This window comes from Rhinoderma darwinii, chromosome 12 (genome assembly GCF_050947455.1).
Source record: "Rhinoderma darwinii isolate aRhiDar2 chromosome 12, aRhiDar2.hap1, whole genome shotgun sequence".
NCBI lineage: Eukaryota > Metazoa > Chordata > Amphibia > Anura > Rhinodermatidae > Rhinoderma > Rhinoderma darwinii.
In genome coordinates this window covers 6,800,954-6,824,198 of record NC_134698.1, presented here as the reverse complement: position 1 = coordinate 6,824,198, position 23,245 = coordinate 6,800,954, and the positions used below count along the sequence as shown (strand labels likewise).

Below are 23,245 nucleotides of genomic sequence, written 5' to 3'. Positions count from 1 at the left end.
TGTCGTGAGTCATAACGAAGCGATGAGGAATGTTTATCGTGTGCAAAGAGACGCAGCCTGATGCAAAAGTAGGGTCAGGAAAGCAATATAAAGGAGGTCAGCCCCACGTGACCTCGGTTGGATGCAGGGTGGAGAGTAGGGATCAGGGGAGACCGCAAAGTGCAATGTTCTCCACGACACATTCTCCAGACATCACCCTGGTAACAGTAAAGCCAATATATCATATATGTATAAAGCCGCTATACTAGACCCTGCTGGCTAATCGTCCACATATTACCCGGAGTGACAAGTATCTATCTATCTATCTATCTATCTATCTATCTATCTATCTATCTATCTATCTATCTATCTCATATCTATCTATCTCATATCTATCTATCTATCTATCTATCTATCTATCTATCTATCCATGTCATATCTATCTATCTAATATCTATCTATCTATCTATCTATCTATCTATCTATCTATCTATCTATCTATCTATCTATCTATCTATCTATCTATCTCATATCTATCTCATATCTATCTATCTATCTATCTCATATCTATCTATCTATCTATCTATCTATCTCATATCTATCTCATATCTATCTATCTATCTATCTATCTATCTATCTATCTATCTATCTATCTATCTATCTATCTATCTATCTCATATCTATCTATCTATCTCATATCTATCTATCTATCTCATATCTATCTATCTATCTCATATCTATCTATCTATCTCATATCTATCTATCTATCTATCTATCTATCTATCTATCTATCTATCTATCATCTATCTATCTATCTATCTATCTATCTCATATCTATCTATCTATCTATCTATCTATCTATCTATCTATCTATCTATCTATCTATCTATCTCATATCTATCTATCTATCTATCTATCTATCTATCTATCTATCTATCTATCTATCTATCTATCTATCTATCTATCTATCTCATATCTATCTATCTATCTATCTATCTATCTATCTATCTATCTATCTATCTATCTATCTCATATCTATCTATCTATCTATCTATCTATCTATCTATCTATCTATCTATCTATCTCATATCTATCTCATATCTATCTCATATCTATCTCATATCTATCTCATATCTATCTATCTATCTATCTATCTATCTATCTATCTATCTATCTATCTATCTATCTCATATCTATCTATCTATCTATCTCATATCTATCTATCTATCTATCTCATATCTATCTATCTATCTATCTCATATCTATCTATCTATCTATCTATCTATCTATCTATCTATCTATCTATCTATCTATCTATCTCATATCTATCTATCTATCTCATATCTATCTATCTATCTCATATCTATCTATCTATCTCATATCTATCTCCTATCTATCTATCTATCTATCTATCTATCTATCTATCTATCTATCTATCTATCTATCTATCTATCTATCTATCATCTATCTATCTATCTCATATCTATCTATCTATCTATCTATCTCATATCTATCTATCTATCTATCTATCTAATATCTATCTATCTATCTATCTCATATCTATCTATCTATCTATCTATCTATCTCATATCTATCTATCTATCTATCTCATATCTATCTATCTATCTATCTCATATCTATCTATCTATCTCATATCTATCTATCTATCTCATATCTATCTATCTATCTATCTCATATCTATCTATCTCATATCTATCTATCTATCTATCTATCTATCTATCTATCTATCTATCTATCTATCTATCTATCTATCTATCTATCTATCTATCTATCTATCTATCTATCTATCTCATATCTATCTATCTATCTAATATCTATCTATCTATCTCATATCTATCTATCTCATATCTATCTATCTATCTATCTATCTATCTATCTATCTATCTATCTATCTCATATATATATATCTATCTATCTCATATCTATCTATCTATCTATCTATCTCATATCTATCTATCTATCTATCTATCTATCTATCTATCTATCTATCTATCTCATATCTATCTATCTCATATCTATCTATCTATCTCATATCTATCTATCTATCTATCTATCTATCTATCTATCTATCTATCTATCTATCTATCTATCTATCTATCTATCTATCTATCATCTATCATCTATCTATCTATCTCATATCTATCTATCTATCTATCTATCTATCTCATATCTATCTATCTATCTCATATCTATCTATCTATCTCATATCTATCTATCTATCTCATATCTATCTATCTATCTATCTATCTATCTATCTATCTATCTATCTATCTATCTATCTATCTATCTCATATCTATCTATCTATCTCATATCTATCTATCTATCTATCTATCTATCTATCTATCTATCTATCTATCTATCTATCTATCTATCTATCTATCTATCTATCTATCTCATATCTATCTACCGTATATGTCGGCGTATAAGACGACCCCCAACTTTTACCCTTAAAATATAGAATTTAAGATATACTCACCATTTCGTGCAGGAGCGCTTCACTATGGCCATCGGCGGCAGGACCCAGGACTCTCTGTCTCTTTGAACTCGCGCATGCGCAGATAGGCTGCTTCATCGCGCGAGATCTGAGAGGCAGGGAATGTGCAAAAACATTGTTGTCCGCGCCATTACTGAATTTGTATTTTATGTATTGAGACTTATTTTAATGTTTATTGTAAAAAAGGTGAATGTGTATTTTTTTTTACAATTTAACAATACTTTGTTTTTACTTTATTTTTAAACTTTAATGTACTGACATATATCAGATATGTGCCAGTACATTAGCCTGTGGACGGATAATACACAGGCAGTTGTTAGGACATACTTGGGTATGTCCTAACAACATGAAATATGGTAAGACAGCCCTGGGGTCCGTCAATAGACCCTGGGCTGTCTGCCCATATATGGTATGTTCCTCGATCGCGTCACAGGAATTCCCTGTGACGCGATCCAGGGGCATCCCCCCTACTCACTTTCCCCTGAATGCTGCAGTCAGCTGTGATCGCAGCATTCAGGGGAAGAACGGCGGAGATGAGCGGTTTCTCTGATCTCCGCCGTTATAGAGCGGGGCTGCGGCTGTGTAATACAGCCATTGCCCCGCTCCTGACAGGAAGTGCGCGCGCGGTCAGCATGAGGTGATGCGGCCGGCGCTGCACTAATGAGCGGCAGTTCAGGCACTGAAGACAGAACATGGGGGTGTTTTGTAGCGCGCCCGCCATGTTCTGTCTCCAGTGCCGCCGCTCATTAGTGCAGCGCTGGCCGCATTGCATCATCCTGACCCCGCGAACTTATCATGACTCAGGAGCGGGGCTGTGGCTGAATTACACAGCCGCAGCCGCGCTCCCATACATTCATGTGTATTATACTGAGCTGTGCGGCTGCAATGTGCATCCCTAATGTAGACAATATCCGGCATATAAGACGACCCCACACTTTTGAAATTTTTTTAAGGGTGTAAAAAGTCGTCTTGTACGCCGATATATACGGTATCTATCTCATATCTATCTATCTATCTCATATCTATCTATCTATCTATCTCATATCTATCTATCTATCTATCACATATCTATCTATCTATCTCATATCTATCTATCTATCTATCTATCTCATATCTATCTATCTATCTATCACATATCTATCTATCTATCTCATATCTATCTATCTCATATCTATCTATCTATCTCATATCTATCTATCTATCTATCTATCTCATATCTATCTATCTATCTATCTATCTATCTATCTATCTATCTATCTATCACATATCTATCTATCTATCTCATATCTATCTATCTATCTATCTATCTATCTATCTCATATCTATCTATCTATCTATCTATCTATCACATATCTATCTATCACATATCTATCTATCTCATATCTATCTATCTCATATCTATCTATCTCATATCTATCTATCTATCTATCTATCTATCTATCTATCTCATATCTATCTATCTATCTCATATCTATCTATCTCATATCTATCTATCTATCTCATATCTATCTATCTATCTCATATCTATCTATCTATCTATCTATCTATCTCATATCTATCTATCTCATATCTATCTATCTATCTCATATCTATCTATCTATCTATCTATCTCATATCTATCTATCTCATATCTATCTCATATCTATCTATCTCATATCTATCTCATATCTATCTATCTCATATCTATCTATCTATCTCATATCTATCTATCTCATATCTATCTATCTCATATCTATCTATCTATCTCATATCTATCTATCTATCTCATATCTATCTATCTATCTCATATCTATCTATCTATCTCATATCTATCTATCTATCTATCTATCTATCTATCTATCTATCTATCTATCTCATATCTATCTATCTCATATCTATCTATCTCATATCTATCTCATATCTATCTATCTCATATCTATCTCATATCTATCTATCTCATATCTATATCTATCTCATATCTATCTATCTATCTATCTCATATCTATCTATCTCATATCTATCTATCTCATATCTATCTATCTCATATCTATCTATCTCATATCTATCTATCTCATATCTATCTCATATCTATCTATCTCATATCTATCTATCTCATATCTATCTATCTCATATCTATCTATCTCATATCTATCTATCTCATATCTATCTATCTCATATCTATCTATCTCATATCTATCTCATATCTATCTATCTCATATCTATCTCATATCTATCTATCTCATATCTATATCTATCTCATATCTATCTATCTATCTCATATCTATCTATCTCATATCTATCTCATATCTATCTCATATCTATCTATCTATTATCTATCTATCTATCTCATATCTATCTATCTATCTATCTATCTCATATCTATCTATCTATCTATCTCATATCTATCTATCTATCTATCTCATATCTATCTATCTATCTATCTCATATCTATCTATCTATCTATCTATCTCATATCTATCTATCTATCTATCTCATATCTATCTATCTATCTATCTCATATCTATCTATCTATCTATCTCATATCTATCTATCTATCTATCTCATATCTATCTATCTCATATCTATCTATCTATCTCATATCTATCTATCTATCTCATATCTATCTATCTATCTAATATCTATCTATCTATCTAATATCTATCTATCTATCTAATATCTATCTATCTATCTAATATCTATCTATCTATCTAATATCTATCTATCTATCTAATATCTATCTATCTATCTAATATCTATCTATCTAATATCTATCTATCTATCTATCTATCTATCTATCTATCTATCTATCTATCTATCTATCTATCTATCTATCTATCTATCTATCTATCTATCATCTCTGTTACTCGCCTCCTCCACTTGTCTAGAGATGTCATTTTCAGTAGTCTTCTGGGTGAAATCTTTGCTTTTCTTCTGTCCTGGAGAAGTATTCTGTTTCTATGAAGACGAGTCTTGGGGCTGGATGTCTTGGTCATGGCGGTGACTTGTCCTGTACGCACAGCTGCCTCCTCTGTCTGGTAATGTCACGCTGCTCTCCTTTCAGGACGTGTCGGTCGTGCTGATATCAGTATCTTGTCCCTATTCTACAGTCTATAGACGGATGACTTATGATCACGTGAATTATTAATGAGGTGTCCGGATAACAAAGGACTCACCTGAACCATCCCCATCTACCTGACACGGAAATATCACACATATAAAAGCTCATTTAAAAGCTCTTTTCAATACGATAGATATGAGATAGATAGATAGATATGAGATAGATAGATATGAGATAGATAGATATGAGATAGATAGATATGAGATAGATAGATATGAGATAGATAGATATGAGATAGATAGATATGAGATAGATAGATATGAGATAGATAGATATGAGATAGATAGATATGAGATAGATAGATATGAGATAGATAGATATGAGATAGATAGATAGATAGATAGATAGATATGAGATAGATAGATAGATAGATAGATAGATAGATAGATAGATAGATAGATAGATAGATAGATAGATAGATAGATATGAGATAGATACATAGATAGATATGAGATAGATAGATAAGTAGATAGATAGATAGATATGAGATAGATAGATAGATAGATAGATAGATAGATATGAGATAGATAGATATGAGATAGATAGATATGAGATAGATAGATAAGTAGATAGATAGATAGATATGACATGGATAGATAGATAGATAGATAGATAGATATGAGATAGATAGATATGAGATAGATAGATATGAGATAGATAGATAGATAGATAGATAGATAGATATGAGATAGATAGATAGATAATGAGATAGATAGATAGATAGATGATATAAAGATCTAAAATTGCATATTATATATTCAGATACATATAATAAAACATATTTGGAAGACCCCGCGATTATCATTGATTTCTTTTAATGAAATGTTTTTTTTAACAACATGTTGGAATATTCAAGTTTTATTCTAAAATTCTATGACACATTGAGAACATAATGATAAGAATCACAACATTCAGTACAATCCAAATTGATGACAGTCTTGAGTGGAGTCCATAAACATTGTATGTCGTCTATCAGAAGAGACCTTCCAGAAATCCTAGAAATGTGGAGCAGTCCAACATCAATAGAAGATAAAGTCTATGCCTTCGTAAAGATCGATATCATCCCAGCGTTCAAACTCCATCGTGAGAACATTCAGTGGACACCTTGATCAAGATTGTCTAGATATGTGACAGACCATTCTAGATCACCAGAAAATGCAGAAAACATCTTCAAGATGACTCGCAGCCCCTAGAAAATGCATCGGATGCCTACCCTAAGAAGACCCTTGAGCTATCACAAAAGATGGTCCATTCCCCATCATGACCAAAGGCATTAGAAGCTTTTGTAGAGACTTGAGGTTTGACAAACCAGTTTACACCATTGGACGATGTTGTAGATGCCTTCAACAAGACTCATTTAAAGGAAGACTCTGCATCTAACAATATGTTGTAGGTGTCCTCATGGAGTCTGTTTGATGTCTGATGGCCATGTCTATATCATTTGAAGATAGTAGATGCCTTCAAGAACACTCATGACAGAGTCCCATCTCCATCATGACATAAGATGTGGTAGATGCCATCATAAAGACCGCTTTGACAGACCCGTCTTCATCATATTAGAATGACGTAGATGCCTTTAAGGAGAGCGTTCTACATAATTAGACAGTCCAGTCTCAATCATGACAAGATGTATAAGCTAATCAGAGAGTCCAGCCTCCATCATGACAAGGTGTATAGAATCATTTGAAAGTTCGGTCTCCATCATGAGGAGATATATTGACTCTTTACAGAGTTCAGCCTCCATCATGATAAGATGTATAGACTTATTGAAGAGTCCCGCTTCCAACCTGATCAGATGTATGGATTTATCGGAGAGCCCAGCCTCCATCATGAGGAGATATATTGACTCTTTAGAGAGTTCAAGAGAGCCCAGCCTCTATTATGACGAGATGTATGGACTCATTGGAGAATCTAGCCTCCATCATGACAAGATGTATAGAATCATCGGAAAGTCCAGCCTTCATCATGAGCAGATGTATTGACTCTTCAGAGAGTCTAGCCTCTATTATGATGAGTTGTATAGACTCCTTGAAGAGTCCACCCTCCAACATAATCAGATGTACAGACTTATCGGAGAGTCCAGCCTCCATTATGACGAGATGTATGGGCTCACTGGAGAATCTTGCCTCCATCATAACTGGATGTATAGACTTATCGGAAAGTCCAGCCTACATCATGTCAATATGTATAGACTCATTGGAGAGTCCAGCCTCCATCATGACGTGATGTATGGACTAAGAGAATCTAGCCTTCATCATGACTGGATGTATAGACTCATTTAGAGAGTCCAGCCTCCATCACAACCTATGGAGCTTCTAGGAGACCTTTTACATATTCCATTCGAGAGCCCAGTCTCCAAACTTTTAAATGTATATTTACAACCATGCAGTTCATTCACAGTGAGTATGAGCCTTTGATTCATCATCATTGTACCCGGAACATAAAGTGGGACCATTATTCTGTAAACCAAGTAAGAAAATAAGTCATTTCACAGATCAGGAAGGTAATGGCTGCAAGAAGGTCCCACAGGCTCCGGCTTGGGCTTGGCGCTGCCTAATCAGGTCCAAGTATGGATATCCCAAAACTTTGGTTCCCTGGTGTGATCATCGGGCTTTGCGCTTTGTTGCAGGCGATGGCGGATATTGTCGGACCGGAGGCATGTCATAGTGGCTGGGAATGTGGCTGTTTTTAGGAGAGTCATAATGGTTTGTCTGGAGGCTGTTTCGAGGAGAACTGGTGGAGGCTGCTGCTCCTCGTATGAAGCTATCTGCAACCCAAAAAATCAAGTCTATGTTATTTTATATTCTTAATGGAATAAATACAAAGTAGCATGGCAAAATCATATATGGAATACCGTACACGTTGGACAAGCTTGGACAATTGCCATAAGAACCTATAACTAGAGGTCCCTTCTTAGAGGTCATTGTTTTAGACAGATCCAAAGAGGACGTAGTGGTTTGAAGGACACAATATGAGAGTTTAGACAACCTAAAAGGTTGCCCAGACCAAACTAAGATACTCCAACAAGGCTACCTTGACCCTTTGAAGTATACATGAGGATCTGTAATGTTAAGAGCCTCAAAAATCAAGTCTACGAGACCATCGTCCAGTCAGTAAGCCACAATTTAGCCACGGGTCTGGATCTAGAATTGACACTGAGGGGAGTGAGATCTCACCTTGCTCCTCTGACTCCACTTGGTACATGGCATCTTCATCAATGAGTCCAATTTCTGCATAGGACATTTCTCGATGGACTGGAGACTTCATCTCCATGTAGTTGCCTTCTGAAGTTCTGGACATCAGCAATGGAAGATCTTTAATGGTGGCATAAGGATTCTCACTGTTTAAGGAGTTATTACTGATGCTGAGGGCAGATTCTTTCACATAATCTAGAAAAACAAACAGTTCTGATTATTTCCGGGTATCATCTGTCAACGAGGGGATTCGAGTTTGCCAATGGTTCCAACTTGAGATATTTTTGCGGTCACCCTTTGGCCTTCCCAAATCAAAAATGGAGCTTAGGCATATCACTGATACGTATATAATATAAATAATCCACGTCAGGCAAATGTTGCCCAAACACTGGGCGCGAGGGGAAAAAAAATCGAGTCGTAATTAGATGCTATGGAGTATAATACCCATCATTGTATACTCACAATTTCCCTTATTATAGTAAACCCCGACACTGTAACTTCTGTCTATGCCATGATGTCCTGTAAATAAAAAAGTAAAGTATGGAAATTACTTATAAAATCAGTTTTATTACTTTTTAATCATTTTGATGCCCAACTCGGGTCAGTCATGGCAAAGCCATTGGAGAACCATAGATGGCAGTGGAGTAGATTCTGGTTTCCTGTATGCTCTTGGTGGTAACCCGTGAGACTTTGGTCATCAACTGAAAGCAATCGTCTAAGTGTCCTGTGCTCCACCAGGACTCCACTAGACCACCATGTACATCAAGCCACTGGACCACAAGGTCTCAAGATGCTCAATAGTCCACTTACCACCAGGGACTTGGCACTGACTTCATCATGGTCTTCCTGGATACTGACTTTACCACTGATCATAGGGGTCCGGACTCTTAAAGGGATTGTCCAGGAGTCTGGCCATAGTAAATAGGGTAATCTATGGTGATGCATAGAGCGCTGGCACCATTGAGTGTTGACTGTTAGATGTAATGTCACCAAGGAAGACATGTCACCTGGCCAAATAGTTTACATACAGCCATGGTTTTTTGGTGGGTATGGATGAGGAATCCTATATGTAAGCTTCTTTTTCTAGAACCTGACAGTTTAATAAAATTGGTCCCCCAGAAATGTAATCAATCTTATCACACGTTCGTAAGAAAAAAAAAATATTGACTGTGAAAATTGGGGATGCGGTCAATGCGTATTTGGTCAATGTGCCTACCTGATCTTCCTAATATACAACATGCTCTTTGTAGGTCGGTGGGGAACATGGACAATTTTTTTGATGGTCTTGTCAGCTGCTAAAAGTTGGAGCAATCTGTTATCTCCGAACATAACTCCTAATGTTCACTATAAAGAGAAGGGATGCAGGAATCCAAGGAGGACACTTCTTCTCTTTGCTAGACATATGCCACAAACCTAGAAGGTGCGTCACTAGAAATGAGACCAAAAGATTGAAGGTTCCCCATGGAAATGTGAGCCCCAAACAATAGATGTTGATGTAATAATGGACTAGCATGGATCCCAACCAGTACGATGTGCCTGAGCTAGCCTCGTATGCCTGTGCCGGCTGCCTGAAGAACGGCTGAGAACATTTTTGTCTTTTCTAAGGTCCTCCAAAGCGAGGCCACCACCACAGCCATTGCAGGTCCGTAATACCAGAGATTACACTATTTAAGTTGACCTACAATAGACAACCCATTAAAAAAAAAAAAAAAAAAAAGAATAAATTGCCTTCAATCTCATGTACCTTTAGGTGGAGCCTGGTTTTTCCAGTCGGCCGGCAAGGTGGCATTGTGGTCAGGACTGTAGGAACTCATTCTCTCTCTCTCCGCATTCATCACATTAGAAAAATGAGGCTTCATCTAAATTCAAAAAATTCAATAAAAACAGATATATTATTATGTTCTTCATCTCCGCCAACCGCACAACTTCTGAAAATCTTCTGAAAGACCATTTACCTTTTTGGAGCCTGGTCTGTCCTGGTTGCTTGGCACAGGAGGTGGGTTGGGGCCACACTGGGACAGTGTGTGATAGCTGGGGTTGGTGTAGTAGTGCATGTAATTTGGAGGCGGCACATCTATGAAGACGGAGGAAGAATTCGGTCATTGACTGATAGACATACTATAAATGTCTTGTATGGTTCCATTTTCGTTTCTACCTGGAACTTCGTATACAGAGCTGGACGGTCTAGTATTCGTGTACGTCACTGCTAGGTTACGGCTCTCCTTGTCTTTCTGCCAGTGGCGGTAGACAAGAAATAATGTGATCAGTGCTACCACCAGGATGACTAAAGCGATGATGCCAATCATGGGTCCAATGGAATCGGCGCTCACCGAAGTCTTCGGAACCATTGTGAATGGGATATCAGGAGCTGCGTAAAGAGGACATTAATATTAGTTCGAAATAGTCATGAAGGGGATTCAGAAAAATGATCTGCACCCACAGTGTTAATGTTTTCGTTGCCTCTCCCGTCTTCGAAGGGTCTCAGTCCAGTGGGGTTAAAAATGGGAACGGCTATGGGTACCCAGAAGGGCTGCCGCTTCCTTGGCCCACACAAAAGAGAAGCTCTTTCCAAAACAATACCAGCTCAGACCTGGAGGACCATTTATGTTTTTAGGGCAATGGATCAACCATTGGTAGCGTTGGTATTGTCTCGGGGTGTGGCACTCTTAATAAAATGGGGTGACCACACATCATGGCCATGCAAATGACTATGAAAGATGGATGTCTGAGTAGAACGCCAGAGGAGAAGCCCAAGACAATTGACATTGGTCTACAGACAAATGATCTCATCTACTATCCAGATCTTCATACCTTTTTCACAACGTGCCCCGGACCAACCAGTCTCACATTGGCAATGACCGGTCACATGGTCACAGGTGGAATTGTGGAGACAATCACAGACCTGGTAGCATTTGAGCCCGTAGGTCCTAGGAGGGCACCCTGTTGGTGGAAAATAAAGAACATATGAGTATGGATATATATATGAAATGAGTACAGTGAAGGAAATAAGTATTTGATCCCTTGCTGATTTTGTAAGTTTGCCCACTGTCAAAGACATGAACAGTCTAGAATTTTTAGGCTAGGTTAATTTTACCAGTGAGAAATAGATTATATAAAAAAAAAAAAAGAAAATCACATTGTCAAAATTATATATATTTATTTGCATTGTGCACAGAGAAATAAGTATTTGATCCCTTTGGCAAACAAGACTTAATACTTGGTGGCAAAACCCTTGTTGGCAAGCACAGCAGTCAGACATTTTTTGTAGTTGATGATGAGGTTTGCACACATGTTAGATGGAATTTTGGCCCACTCCTCTTTGCAGATCATCTGTAAATCATTAAGATTTCGAGGCTGTCACTTGGCAACTCGGATCTTCAGCTCCCTCCACAAGTTTTCGATGGGATTAAGGTCTGGAGACTGGCTAGGCCACTCCATGACCTTAATGTGCTTCTTTTTGAGCCACTCCTTTGTTGCCTTGGCTGTATGCTTCGGGTCATTGTCATGCTGGAAGACCCAGCCACGAGCCATTTTTAATGTCCTGGTGGAGCGAAGGAGGTTGTCACTCAGGATTTGACGGTACATGGCTCCATCCATTCTCCCATTGATGCGGTGAAGTAGTCCTGTGCCCTTAGCAGAGAAACACCTCCAAAACATAATGTTTCCACCTCCATGCTTGACAGTGGGGACGGTGTTCTTTGGGTCATAGGCAGCATTTCTCTTCCTCCAAACACGGCGAGTTGAGTTATTGCCAAAGAGCTCAATTTTAGTCTCATCTGACCACAGCACCTTCTCCCAATCACTCTCAGAATCCTCCAGATGTTAATTTGCAAACTTCAGACGGGCCTGTACATGTGCCTTCTTGAGCAGGGGGACCTTGCGGGCACTGCAGGATTTTAATCCATTACGGCGTAATGTGTTACCAATGGTTTTCTTGGTGACTGTGGTCCCAGCTGCCTTGAGATCATTAACAAGTTCCCCCCGTGTAGTTTTCGGCTGAGCTCTCACCTTCCTCAGGATCAAGGATACCCCACGAGGTGAGATTTTGCATGGAGCTCCAGATCGATGTCGATTAATTGTCATTTTGTATGTCTTCCATTTTCTTACTATTGCACCAACAGTTGTCTCCTTCTCACCCAGCGTCTTACTTATGGTTTTGTAGCCCATTCCAGCCTTGTGCAGGTCTATGATCTTGTCCCTGACATCCTTAGAAAGCTCTTTGGTCTTGCCCATGTTGTAGAGGTTAGAGTCAGACTGATTCATTGAGTCTGTGGACAGGAGTCTTTTATACAGGTGACCATGTAAGAGCTGTCTATAATGCAGGCACCAAGTTGATTTGGAGCAGTAACTGGTCTGGAGGAGGCTGAACTCTTAATGGTTGGTAGGGGGTCACATACTTATTTCTCTGTGCACAATGCAAATATATATATATAATTTTGACAATGTGATTTTCTGTTTTTTTTTTTTTATATAATCTATCTCTCACTGGTAAAATTAACCTAGCCTAAAAATTCTAGACTGTTCATGACTTTGACAGTGGGCAAACTTACAAAATCAGCAAGGGATCAAATACTTATTTCCTTCACTGTATGTGACACGTGGAAGAAGAACAGAGCAGAAGATTGAGGCTCTGAGTCAGGAGGTGGATTTCAGACTACCTCAGACTCCAACAGACAATGCAGCTCAGCTGGGGTCACTGGTTATAGCTGTGCCCTAATGTAGCAGAGCTAAAACGCAATGGACACTGAAGAACATACAGATATTCGGATAATATGATATTCAGTTTATTATATTCCAAATTGGAAATCTGTATTAATAAATGAGTAAAACCCCCTCCCCTCTCTTCACTTACGATTGTCGCAGTAGGGTCCGTGATATCCCGGCAGACAGGAGCATTTCCCAGTCATGTGATCACATTCCGCTCCATTTTGGCACCGGCATTTGTTCATGCAGTTCACTCCATACGTCCCTAGGGGGCAGACTTCCCACAGCAGAACACATTGTACATTACAAACTATTCACAGCACAGAGACATCACACATCATTAATACACTCTTATGCGTTCCCACGCCAGCGCTCTTGCTATATTTAATCCTAAAAGGTTATAAACAACATGTCCAGATTATATTGCGAGTCCACTAGCAGCATGAGAGATCAGCGTTATAAACACAGCCCCCCCTCTTTATTATAATATCTGCATGATGGAAATTTCTTAAAGGAATACTCCAGATCTTACTGATACTTTGTGTAATGCCAAGTACAGGGCCAGAGGGGGCGGAGCATGACACAGGGATTCTCTCTTTGGTGTTCTTGGACTCCCTGTGTCATGCACCACCCCATTGGGACAATCTACTAGATAATATCTTGTCTTAAATATATTCAACCCGTAACCTGATTATAGCCGGCTATGTATATTCTATAGCTGTCATGTAAAGGATCTGCCAGACACAGCTTCTGTGTCGACGCCCGTGGTTAGTCAGTCTGCACCTGCTCCTAAGTCTGAGTGACCCCTCCTTCTACCAATCAGGCTGGGAGGCTGAGTGGGAGAGCCTATCACAGCCTGGCCAGACGGAGCTAGCTCCCGCCCTCTGTCTATTTATACCTTCACTTCCTGCTCATCCTTTGCCTGTGATTCTGTCTGTTTCCTGGCCCTGCTGCTGCTTGTACTTTTGTCCTCTGCTCCATATAGACCCTGGCTTACTGACTACTCTCCTGCTCTGCGTTTGGTACCTCGTACACTCCTGGTTTTACTCGGCTCGTTCACTACTCTCCTGTTCTGCGTTTGGTACCTCGTACACTCCTGGTTTGACTCGGCTCGTTCACTACTCCTGTTGCTCACGGTGTTGCCGTGGGCACTGCCCCGTTCCCCTAGCTTCTGTGTACCCTTGTCTGTTTGTCTGTCGTGCACTTATTGAGCGTAGGGACCGTCGCCCAGTTGTACGCCGTCGCCTAGGACGGGCCGTTGCAAGTAGGCCGGGACTGAGTGGCGGGTAGATTAGGGCTCACTTGTCTGTCTCCCTACCCCGGCATTACATGTCAGATGAGCGATATCGCCTCGACTATTCCATTAACATGCACGTCCTGGATCCTTAAGGGATAAGATAGAGCTGGGGATAAGCAGCTGCCAGACACCTCTGGCGCGGATTATCTCTTAGGGGTAAATAAAGGATCAAACAGGTAAAAAAAATCCAACCTCCCGAAACCTTCTGTCCTCTGATGCAAGATGTCGAGGGACTTTTTGACAGTCCCTGTAAACTTTACACTGTTGGCAGGTCCCGGAAAAATCTTGGCCGGTCTTACATAAAGTCGTGGTGGTCTTACCTTCGGAACATGTTTTCCCGTTCCATCCCGCCAGGCAGGTACAAGTCCCATCAATAGCAGCACATTGTCCTCCGTTTTGGCAGTAGCAGGTATTAGCACAGTCTTTCCCCCATAATCCTAGAGGACAGGCTGAAATAAAACGTGTATACCGTAAATGAATCCATGAAGAAACCAACATTTTTGGGTGGTTTTGACTTGGCACCCAATGGACACCCCAAATGTACAAATAGAGGTACATTACCATCAGAGCATGTCTTCCCTGTCCAGCCTGGTAGGCAGTCACACCGCCCATCTGTAGGACTGCAGTGTCCTCCATAATGACAATAACAGGAACTGGCGCAATCTTTCCCCCAAAATCCTGGAGAACAGGCTGAGAAGAGAACAAAGTAGGTCAACATTCAATATGGGTCTGTCCACGGTGGGCTGGATCAAGTTGTGGAGGCCCCAGGGCAAAATATAGATGGGAGCCACCACCTATAGAAGTTAATATTGTCAAAATACTGCTGGTGGTATTATGTGTGTACTGTATGGTGATATTATTTGAGCACTGTATGGTGATATTATGTGTATACTGTATGGTGATATTATGTGTATACTGTATGGTGATATTATGTGTGCACTGTATGGTGGTGATGTGTGTACTGTATGGGGGTATTATGTGTGCACTGTATGGTGGTATTATGTGTGCACTGTATGTTGGTATTATGTGTGCACTGTATGGTGGTATTATGTGTGCATTGTATGGTGGTATTATATGAGCACTGTATGGTGGCATTATATGAGCACTGTATGTTGGTATTATTGGAGCACTGTATGGCGGTATTACTTGAGCACTGTATGTTGGTATTATTTGAGCACTGTATGTCGGTATTATTTGAGCACTGTATGTTGGTATTATTTGAGCAATGTATGTTGGTATTATTTGAGTACTGTATGGTGGTATTATTTGAGTACTGTATGGTGGTATTATATGAGCACTGTATGGTGATATTATGTGTATACTGTATGGTGATATTATGTGTATACTGTATGGTGATATTATGTGTATACTGTATGGTGATATTATGTGTGCACTGTATGGTGGTGATGTGTGTACTGTATGGGGGTATTATGTGTGCACTGTATGGTGGTATTATGTGTGCACTGTATGGTGGTATTATTTGAGCACTGTATGTTGGTATTATTTGAGCACTGTATGTTGGTATTATTTGAGTACTGTATGGTGGTATTATATGAGCACTGTATGGTGGTATTATGTGAACACTGTATGGTGATATGTGTACACTGTACGGCAGTATTATGTGTGCACTGTAGTAATATTATGTCTGCACTGTATGGTGGTATTATTTGAGCACTGTATGGTGGTATTATTTGAGCACTGTATGGTGGTATTATTTCAGCACTGTATGCTGGTATTATATGAGCACTGTATGGTGGTATTATTTGAGCACTGTATGGTTGTATTATATGAGCACTGTATGGTGGTATTTGAGCACTGTATGGTGGTATTTGAGCACTGTATGGTGGTATTTGAGCACTGTATGGTGGTATTTGAGCACTGTATGGTTGTATTATATGAGCACTGTATGGCAGTATTATGTGTGTAATGTATGGTGGTATTGTATAGGCACTGTATGGCGGTATTATGTGTGCACTGTATGGCAGTATTATGTGTGGCACTGTAGTAATATTATGTGTGCACTGTTTGGTGGTATTTCCTTAGGTGTTATGTGACACTATACCGTACATTATTTTTGCATAGTATGAATGGTGGCAGCACTGTATAGCATTGCTAATAAGAGAATGGTATAGAAGTGTTGTTTGGGCACTATCATTTATGATGCTTCTATATAGGAACTATATGTTGTGGTTATTTGTACAGTGTATGACCTAACACCATATGGCAGCCGCTAACATAAAAATACTGCACAGGGCACCATGCACCGTAAGGCCGGCCCTGGTACCAAATAAGTGTACTCATCTAATAGCGCCATACAGTGCCAACACAACACAAAAGAGTATTCATATAACACAGTGCCTAAATAATACCACTAGGGGCAGTATGATGCAAAGCATCTGCACAGAGGAAATACGGAGCAGGCTGTGTGGGTGGTTATTGGAGGCCCGGAAATGGTGGAGGCCCATGGACAATTGCCCATTTTACCTATAAGTCGGGCCTGGGTCCACACCCTAAACACATTACTTGGGGACAGGACGCGTGCAGAACATATATAAGGACTTACGCTCTGAGCAGTCATTGCCTTTCCAGCCAGGAGAACATTTACAGGATCCATCGATCGGGTTACATGTGGAGTGGTTGGAACATTTACAATAGAAGGTGCATTTCTTCCCATAACGTCCAGGAGGGCAGCCTGAAACGGAAGATAGAAATGTACCCACATCACCAAGCTAAAGCCAGGGCAACCATTCTAGGCCTTTCTTTTTTTTTTTTCTTTACACATGGGCCCCGTGGCACAAGGGTTTGACCTATAACCTGTGGTGGGTGCCCAGCGCCATTTATGACAACCTCTGGTTTAACCATCCAACTTTTTCGATTCACAACCTTCCATAAACAGCGCCACACATCTACACAGTTTGTGTGTGGTACTGCAGCTCAGGCACATTCACTTCAATGGAGCTGGGGTGCAATACCAGACACAACCTGCGAACAAGTGTGGCGCTGTTTTTGGAGGGAACTAGATATATTTTACTAATTCTAGACAACCCCTTAAAGCTTCAGCCTTGATCTGCACCATGGAAAAATTAACTATTACCCCGTTTGATGTTCTTCATATTTTCTATGTTGCCTACAGTCATTGTATTAATATATTGTGTAAGTGCGTTACCCAGAAGGGGGCGACATCGAGCACAGAGTATAGAGAATCTATAATATGTGCTCCACCCTGAGGCTTCATGGGAGAAAAATATTTGTAAAATGCCCTAAAGAAATGTCTAAAGCACCAATGATGTTAATCGCCATTGTGACGGTACTTGCCCTTTAAGAGAAGTTGAGTTGAGTAGATTTAATCATCGATGGTGTAGATTATAAGATCTTTTCCTGACTTTGAATATTATAATAATTCTCTTACTGTTCTCGCAGTTGCTGCCCTGGAATCCAGATGAACAGGTGCAGGATCCGTCTTCCACGGCGCAGGACGCCCCATTCTTACAGGTACAAGACATGTTACATCTCCTCCCCCAGTGCCCGTCCCTGCAGATCTTCTCACAATGTTCCCCTAAAAGACAAGATAAATCATCAAACTGGAGAGAACCCCAATATGAAGATCCAGGTTATGTATACTATGTCACTATCTATCTATCTATCTATCTATCTAATCTCATATCTATCTATCTATCTATCTATCTATCTCATATCTATCTATCTCATATCTACTATCTATCTCATATCTATCTATCTATCTATCTATCTATCTATCTATCTATCTATCTCATATCTATCTATCTATCTATCTATCTATCTCATATCTATCTATCTATCTATCTATCTATCTAATATCTATCTATCTATCTCATATCTATCTATCTATCTATCTATCTATCTCATATCTATCTATCTATCTATCTCATATCTATCTATCTATCTATCTCATATCTATCTATCTATCTATCTCATATCTATCTATCTATCTATCTATCTATCTATCTATCTCATACTATCTATCTATCTATCTATCTATCTATCTATCTATCTATCTATCTATCTATCTATCTATCTATCTATCTATCTATCTAATATCTATCTCATATCTATCTATCTATCTATCTATCTATCTATCTTATCTATCTATCTATCTATCTATCTATCTATCTATCTATCTATCTCATATCTATCTATCTATCTATCTATCTCATATCTATCTATCTCATATCTATCTATCTATCTCATATCTATCTATCTATCTATCTCATATCTATCTATCTATCTCATATCTATCTATCTCATCTATCTATCTATCTATCTATCTCATATCTATCTATCTATCTATCTCATATCTATCTATCTATCTATCTATCTATCTCTATCTATCTATCTATCTATCTATCTATCTATCTATCTATCTATCTATCTATCTATCTATCTATCTATCTATCTCATATCTATCTATCTATCTATCTATCTATCTCATATCTATCTATCTATCTATCTATCTATCTATCTATCTATCTATCTATCTCATATCTATCTATCTATCTATCTATCTATCTCATATCTATCTATCTATCTATCTCATATCTATCTATCTATCTATCTCATATCTATCTATCTATCTATCTATCTATCTATCTATCTATCTCATATCTATCTATCTCATATATCTATCTATCTATCTATCTCATATCTATCTATCTATCTATCTCATATCTATCTATCTATCTATCTATCTATCTATCTATCTATCTATCTATCTATCTATCTATCTATCTCATATCTATCTATCTATCTATCTCATATCTATCTATCTATCTATCTATCTATCTATCTCATATCTATCTATCTATCTATCTCATATCTATCTATCTATCTATCTATCTATCTATCTATCTATCTCATATCTATCTATCTCATATCTATCTATCTATCTATCTATCTCATATCTATCTATCTATCTATCTCATATCTATCTATCTATCTATCTCATATCTATCTATCTATCTATCTATCTATCTATCTATCTATCTATCTATCTCATATCTATCTATCTATCTATCTATCTATCTATCTATCTATCTATCTCATATCTATCTATCTATCTATCTATCTATCTATCTATCTATCTCATATCTATCTATCTATCTATCTATCTCATATCTATCTATCTATCTATCTCATATCTATCTATCTATCTATCTATCTCATATCTATCTATCTATCTATCTATCTATCTATCTATCTATCTATCTATCTATCTATCTATCTATCTATCTATCTATCTATCTATCTCATATCTATCTATCTATCTATCTATCTATCTATCTATCTATCTATCTATCTATCTATCTATCTATCTATCTATCTATCTATCTATCTATCTATCTATCTATCTATCTATCTAGTGGGTATATTATGGGAAGTCTACTGAATATATACACACAGTGGAGTCCCATTATTGTGACCACCACGAATATCCAGAGTGACCGGCGTGTGCAGCCCGGACAGCAGTAGACGGGTGGGCAGTGATCTATAAGGTGCTGGTCGGTGGTCTCCGGTATCTGGCGGTCGCTGACTGCAGAACGTCCCACATTTGCTGGAGGTGCGTGGGGGGGATCCATATAGCGAACAAGACGATCGAGGTCCCACAGATGCTCAGTTTGGTTCAGGTCTGGAGAATTAGGGGCCCGGGAAGTACTTGGAAGTCTTGGTCGTGCTCTTCCAACCACTGTCGGACATTTCTAGCCGTGTGACATGTCGCATTATCTTGCTGGAAGATTCCATCTGCTCCAGGGAAGACAATCAGCATGTATGGGGTGGACGTGATCTGCAACGATGGATTCATACCCTAATCGCTTCAGAGCCTCCACATGGATGAGTGGCCCAGAGAATGCCAGGAAATAATCCCCCGACCATAACGCTGCCGCCACCAGCTCGTGTTCTTCCAGCAATGGCTGCAGGGTGTTTGTTCCCTGATGTTTCTCGCCTGACGCGCCGACGTCCATCCGTTCCATGAAGCAGAAAACGTGACTCATCAGAGGAGACGACCCTTTACCAATCACCGGTGGTCTGAGTCCGATACTGCCGTGCAAATTGAAGCCTTATTTTTCTCCGCTGCCTCTTTGTTACATAGGAGCAGTGACCGCCCGTCGGTTTCGGACCCCCATATACAGTCGGGTTCACTGAACTGTTGTATTAGACACACGTCTGGTCGCCCCCTGGTTGATTTTCCAGGTGAGCGGCTCCACTGTAGCGCGTCGTTCGTCCCTCGCACACCTTCATAGCGGACGTTCACCTCTCACATACATGGCACGTGATGCTCTGCAGTTTCCATGTCCGTTATTCCCGATGGCGCCATTTGTCCACTCACGATACACTGTCACCACAGCAGCACGCGAACAAACTGCGCTGTGTGAGAAATACCCCCAACCTGAGCCCGACAGCCGATAATCATCCCAGCGCTGATAAATCTCCCCTATTACCCATAGCAACAACGAGTGATATGTGATCAGACCGCCGACCGCACCCCTTATATACCCACCAAGCCCGCGACACATCACTGCCTTCATGGGCTACACGATGCCGACGTCAAAAGTAGGAGGTGGTGATAATAATGGGACTGGACTGTGTACATATTCCATCTTTTACGTTACACTTTCATCTTATACGGAATATTTACGCTCTTACCTGTCCATCCTGGTAAACATCTACATTTTCCGGTGACGGGATCACAGCCATCAGAGTTTTTACATTCGCATCTTTGGCTACATCCAGGACCAAAGTTCCCAGCCTGTGTACAGAGGAGTAGACGACCATATATCAATCTCTCTTAGAGGGACAGTTCATGTTTTTTTTTTTGGGGGGGGGGGAACTGTGGCAGACACTGTTAGGGGGGCACTGTTGCTGTGTCTTATTAGGGCACATGTCTTGTACTGTCATGGTGGCACTGACTGGCTCTTATGGGGCACTATGATGTCACTGCTATGGGGCACTGTAGTCGTCCGTCATGGGGGACATTGTTACTTGCACTTTTAATGTGCGCTGTGCTTGACATTGTTACGGGAGCACTGTGTCCGACACTGTTATGGGGCACGGTATACTGACACTATGTTTGACACATTTATGGGTGCGCTGTGCTTATCACTGTCATAAGGCACTGTGCCTGACACTGTTATGGGGCACGGTATACTGACACTATGTTTGACACATTTATGGGTGCATTGTGCTTATCACTGTCATAAGGCACTGTGTCCGACACTGTTATGGGGCACGGTATACTGACACTATGTTTGACACATTTATGGGTGCATTGTGCTTATCACTGTCATAAGGCACGGTGTCTGACACTGTTTACGGACACTGTGACACGGTTATGGGTGCACCGTGCTTGACAATGATACGGAGCACTGTGCTGGACACTTATGGGGGTACTGTGGAATCTGACATGTACCTTGCAGGGCAGCACACACTTCTCCCCGTACCACCCGGATGTACAGGAGCAGTGCCCGGTGATGGGGCTGCAGGTAGCCCCGTTGGCACACTCACAGGTCCTATTACAGTTGAAACCCCAGCTTCCTTTAGTACATGGCACCGAGCAGTCCCCTTTCTGCCAACCTGGAATATAAAGCAGAATTATTCTAATACTTTCAACTAAATGTATGCAGTTCCTATACCAGTGTGTAGTTCTTAAAGGGATTGTCCACTTATGGCAGCGCCTGTCCATTCACCTTGTTAGACCATAGGGATATCACAGTGGCTCTTGTTCTGGAGGACTCGCTGCCACCATTCATTCTGTGGTCACCTGAACTTCATTGGGCGACATGTAATGCTGTATTTCCCATACAACATGTGGTCCTATCAGGTGATCCGTTACAACCAGCTCCGTTTGGGGGGTAAAGGGTGCTGCCCTAGCTCCTTAAAGCGGTATATATCATTGCAAAGGTTATACACTTTGTATAGAAAATATTAGCACACTCCTTCAACTTTGTCATGCAAGACTGCAAAGTTGCCAGAAGGTGGTTTGTGATTGGAGGATTGTTTTCCAGTGACCTCCAGGACCATATATAGATAATAATAGTCTGGGATCTAGAATATCTCTCTGTGACGGGGCATCAATTGTATATTATTTTGTACCCATCATTACTTACCTTCTTTACACACGCAGGTGCCGTCTATAGGGGAGCATGCCAGGTGGTTTATACACTTGCACGTCTGGGAACAGCGATCGCCATAGGTTTCATCAGGACAGAAGTACGAACAGTGATTCTCCTGACACAATGTAACGCAATGGCAGTCAGTATGGATTATATAGGAACTAGGTCCATAAAGAAATCATTGAACTGTGCAAACAACACTGATACATAAAAGGAATATGATGCAACTGGTCCAAGTTACATCTGCTTATACTCCAAACACAGCTAGAGCTGCATTCAAGATTTAACATTTAATGTTTTAGCTCTCAGGCTGC

The 23,245-nt window shown here is 39.5% G+C and overlaps 1 protein-coding gene and 1 long non-coding RNA gene across 2 annotated transcripts in view; one reads left to right on the top strand and one right to left on the bottom strand.

The window, feature by feature from the left end:
* The first annotated feature begins 82 nt into the window (after positions 1-82).
* LOC142664937 (uncharacterized) lies at positions 83-23,087 on the top strand. Its single transcript, XR_012851416.1, has 3 exons — positions 83-200; positions 18,208-18,279; positions 22,943-23,087. It is a non-coding gene; the product is annotated as an uncharacterized LOC142664937 (long non-coding RNA).
* The window catches only part of PEAR1 (platelet endothelial aggregation receptor 1), an 80,197-nt gene continuing 63,421 nt past the window's right edge, over positions 6,470-23,245 (bottom strand). Inside the window, exons 11-25 of the mRNA XM_075844392.1 lie at positions 22,926-23,046; positions 22,229-22,392; positions 21,466-21,568; positions 18,197-18,343; positions 17,351-17,479; positions 15,349-15,477; positions 15,108-15,236; positions 13,639-13,767; positions 11,598-11,726; positions 10,942-11,154; positions 10,742-10,860; positions 10,531-10,645; positions 9,249-9,305; positions 8,769-8,981; positions 6,470-8,359 (exon numbers count right to left, since the gene is read on the bottom strand). Of these exons, the coding sequence (XP_075700507.1) occupies positions 8,196-8,359; positions 8,769-8,981; positions 9,249-9,305; positions 10,531-10,645; positions 10,742-10,860; positions 10,942-11,154; positions 11,598-11,726; positions 13,639-13,767; positions 15,108-15,236; positions 15,349-15,477; positions 17,351-17,479; positions 18,197-18,343; positions 21,466-21,568; positions 22,229-22,392; positions 22,926-23,046 (2,061 nt within the window). The 3' untranslated portion in view covers positions 6,470-8,195. The remainder of the gene's footprint in view (positions 8,360-8,768; positions 8,982-9,248; positions 9,306-10,530; positions 10,646-10,741; positions 10,861-10,941; positions 11,155-11,597; positions 11,727-13,638; positions 13,768-15,107; positions 15,237-15,348; positions 15,478-17,350; positions 17,480-18,196; positions 18,344-21,465; positions 21,569-22,228; positions 22,393-22,925; positions 23,047-23,245) is intronic.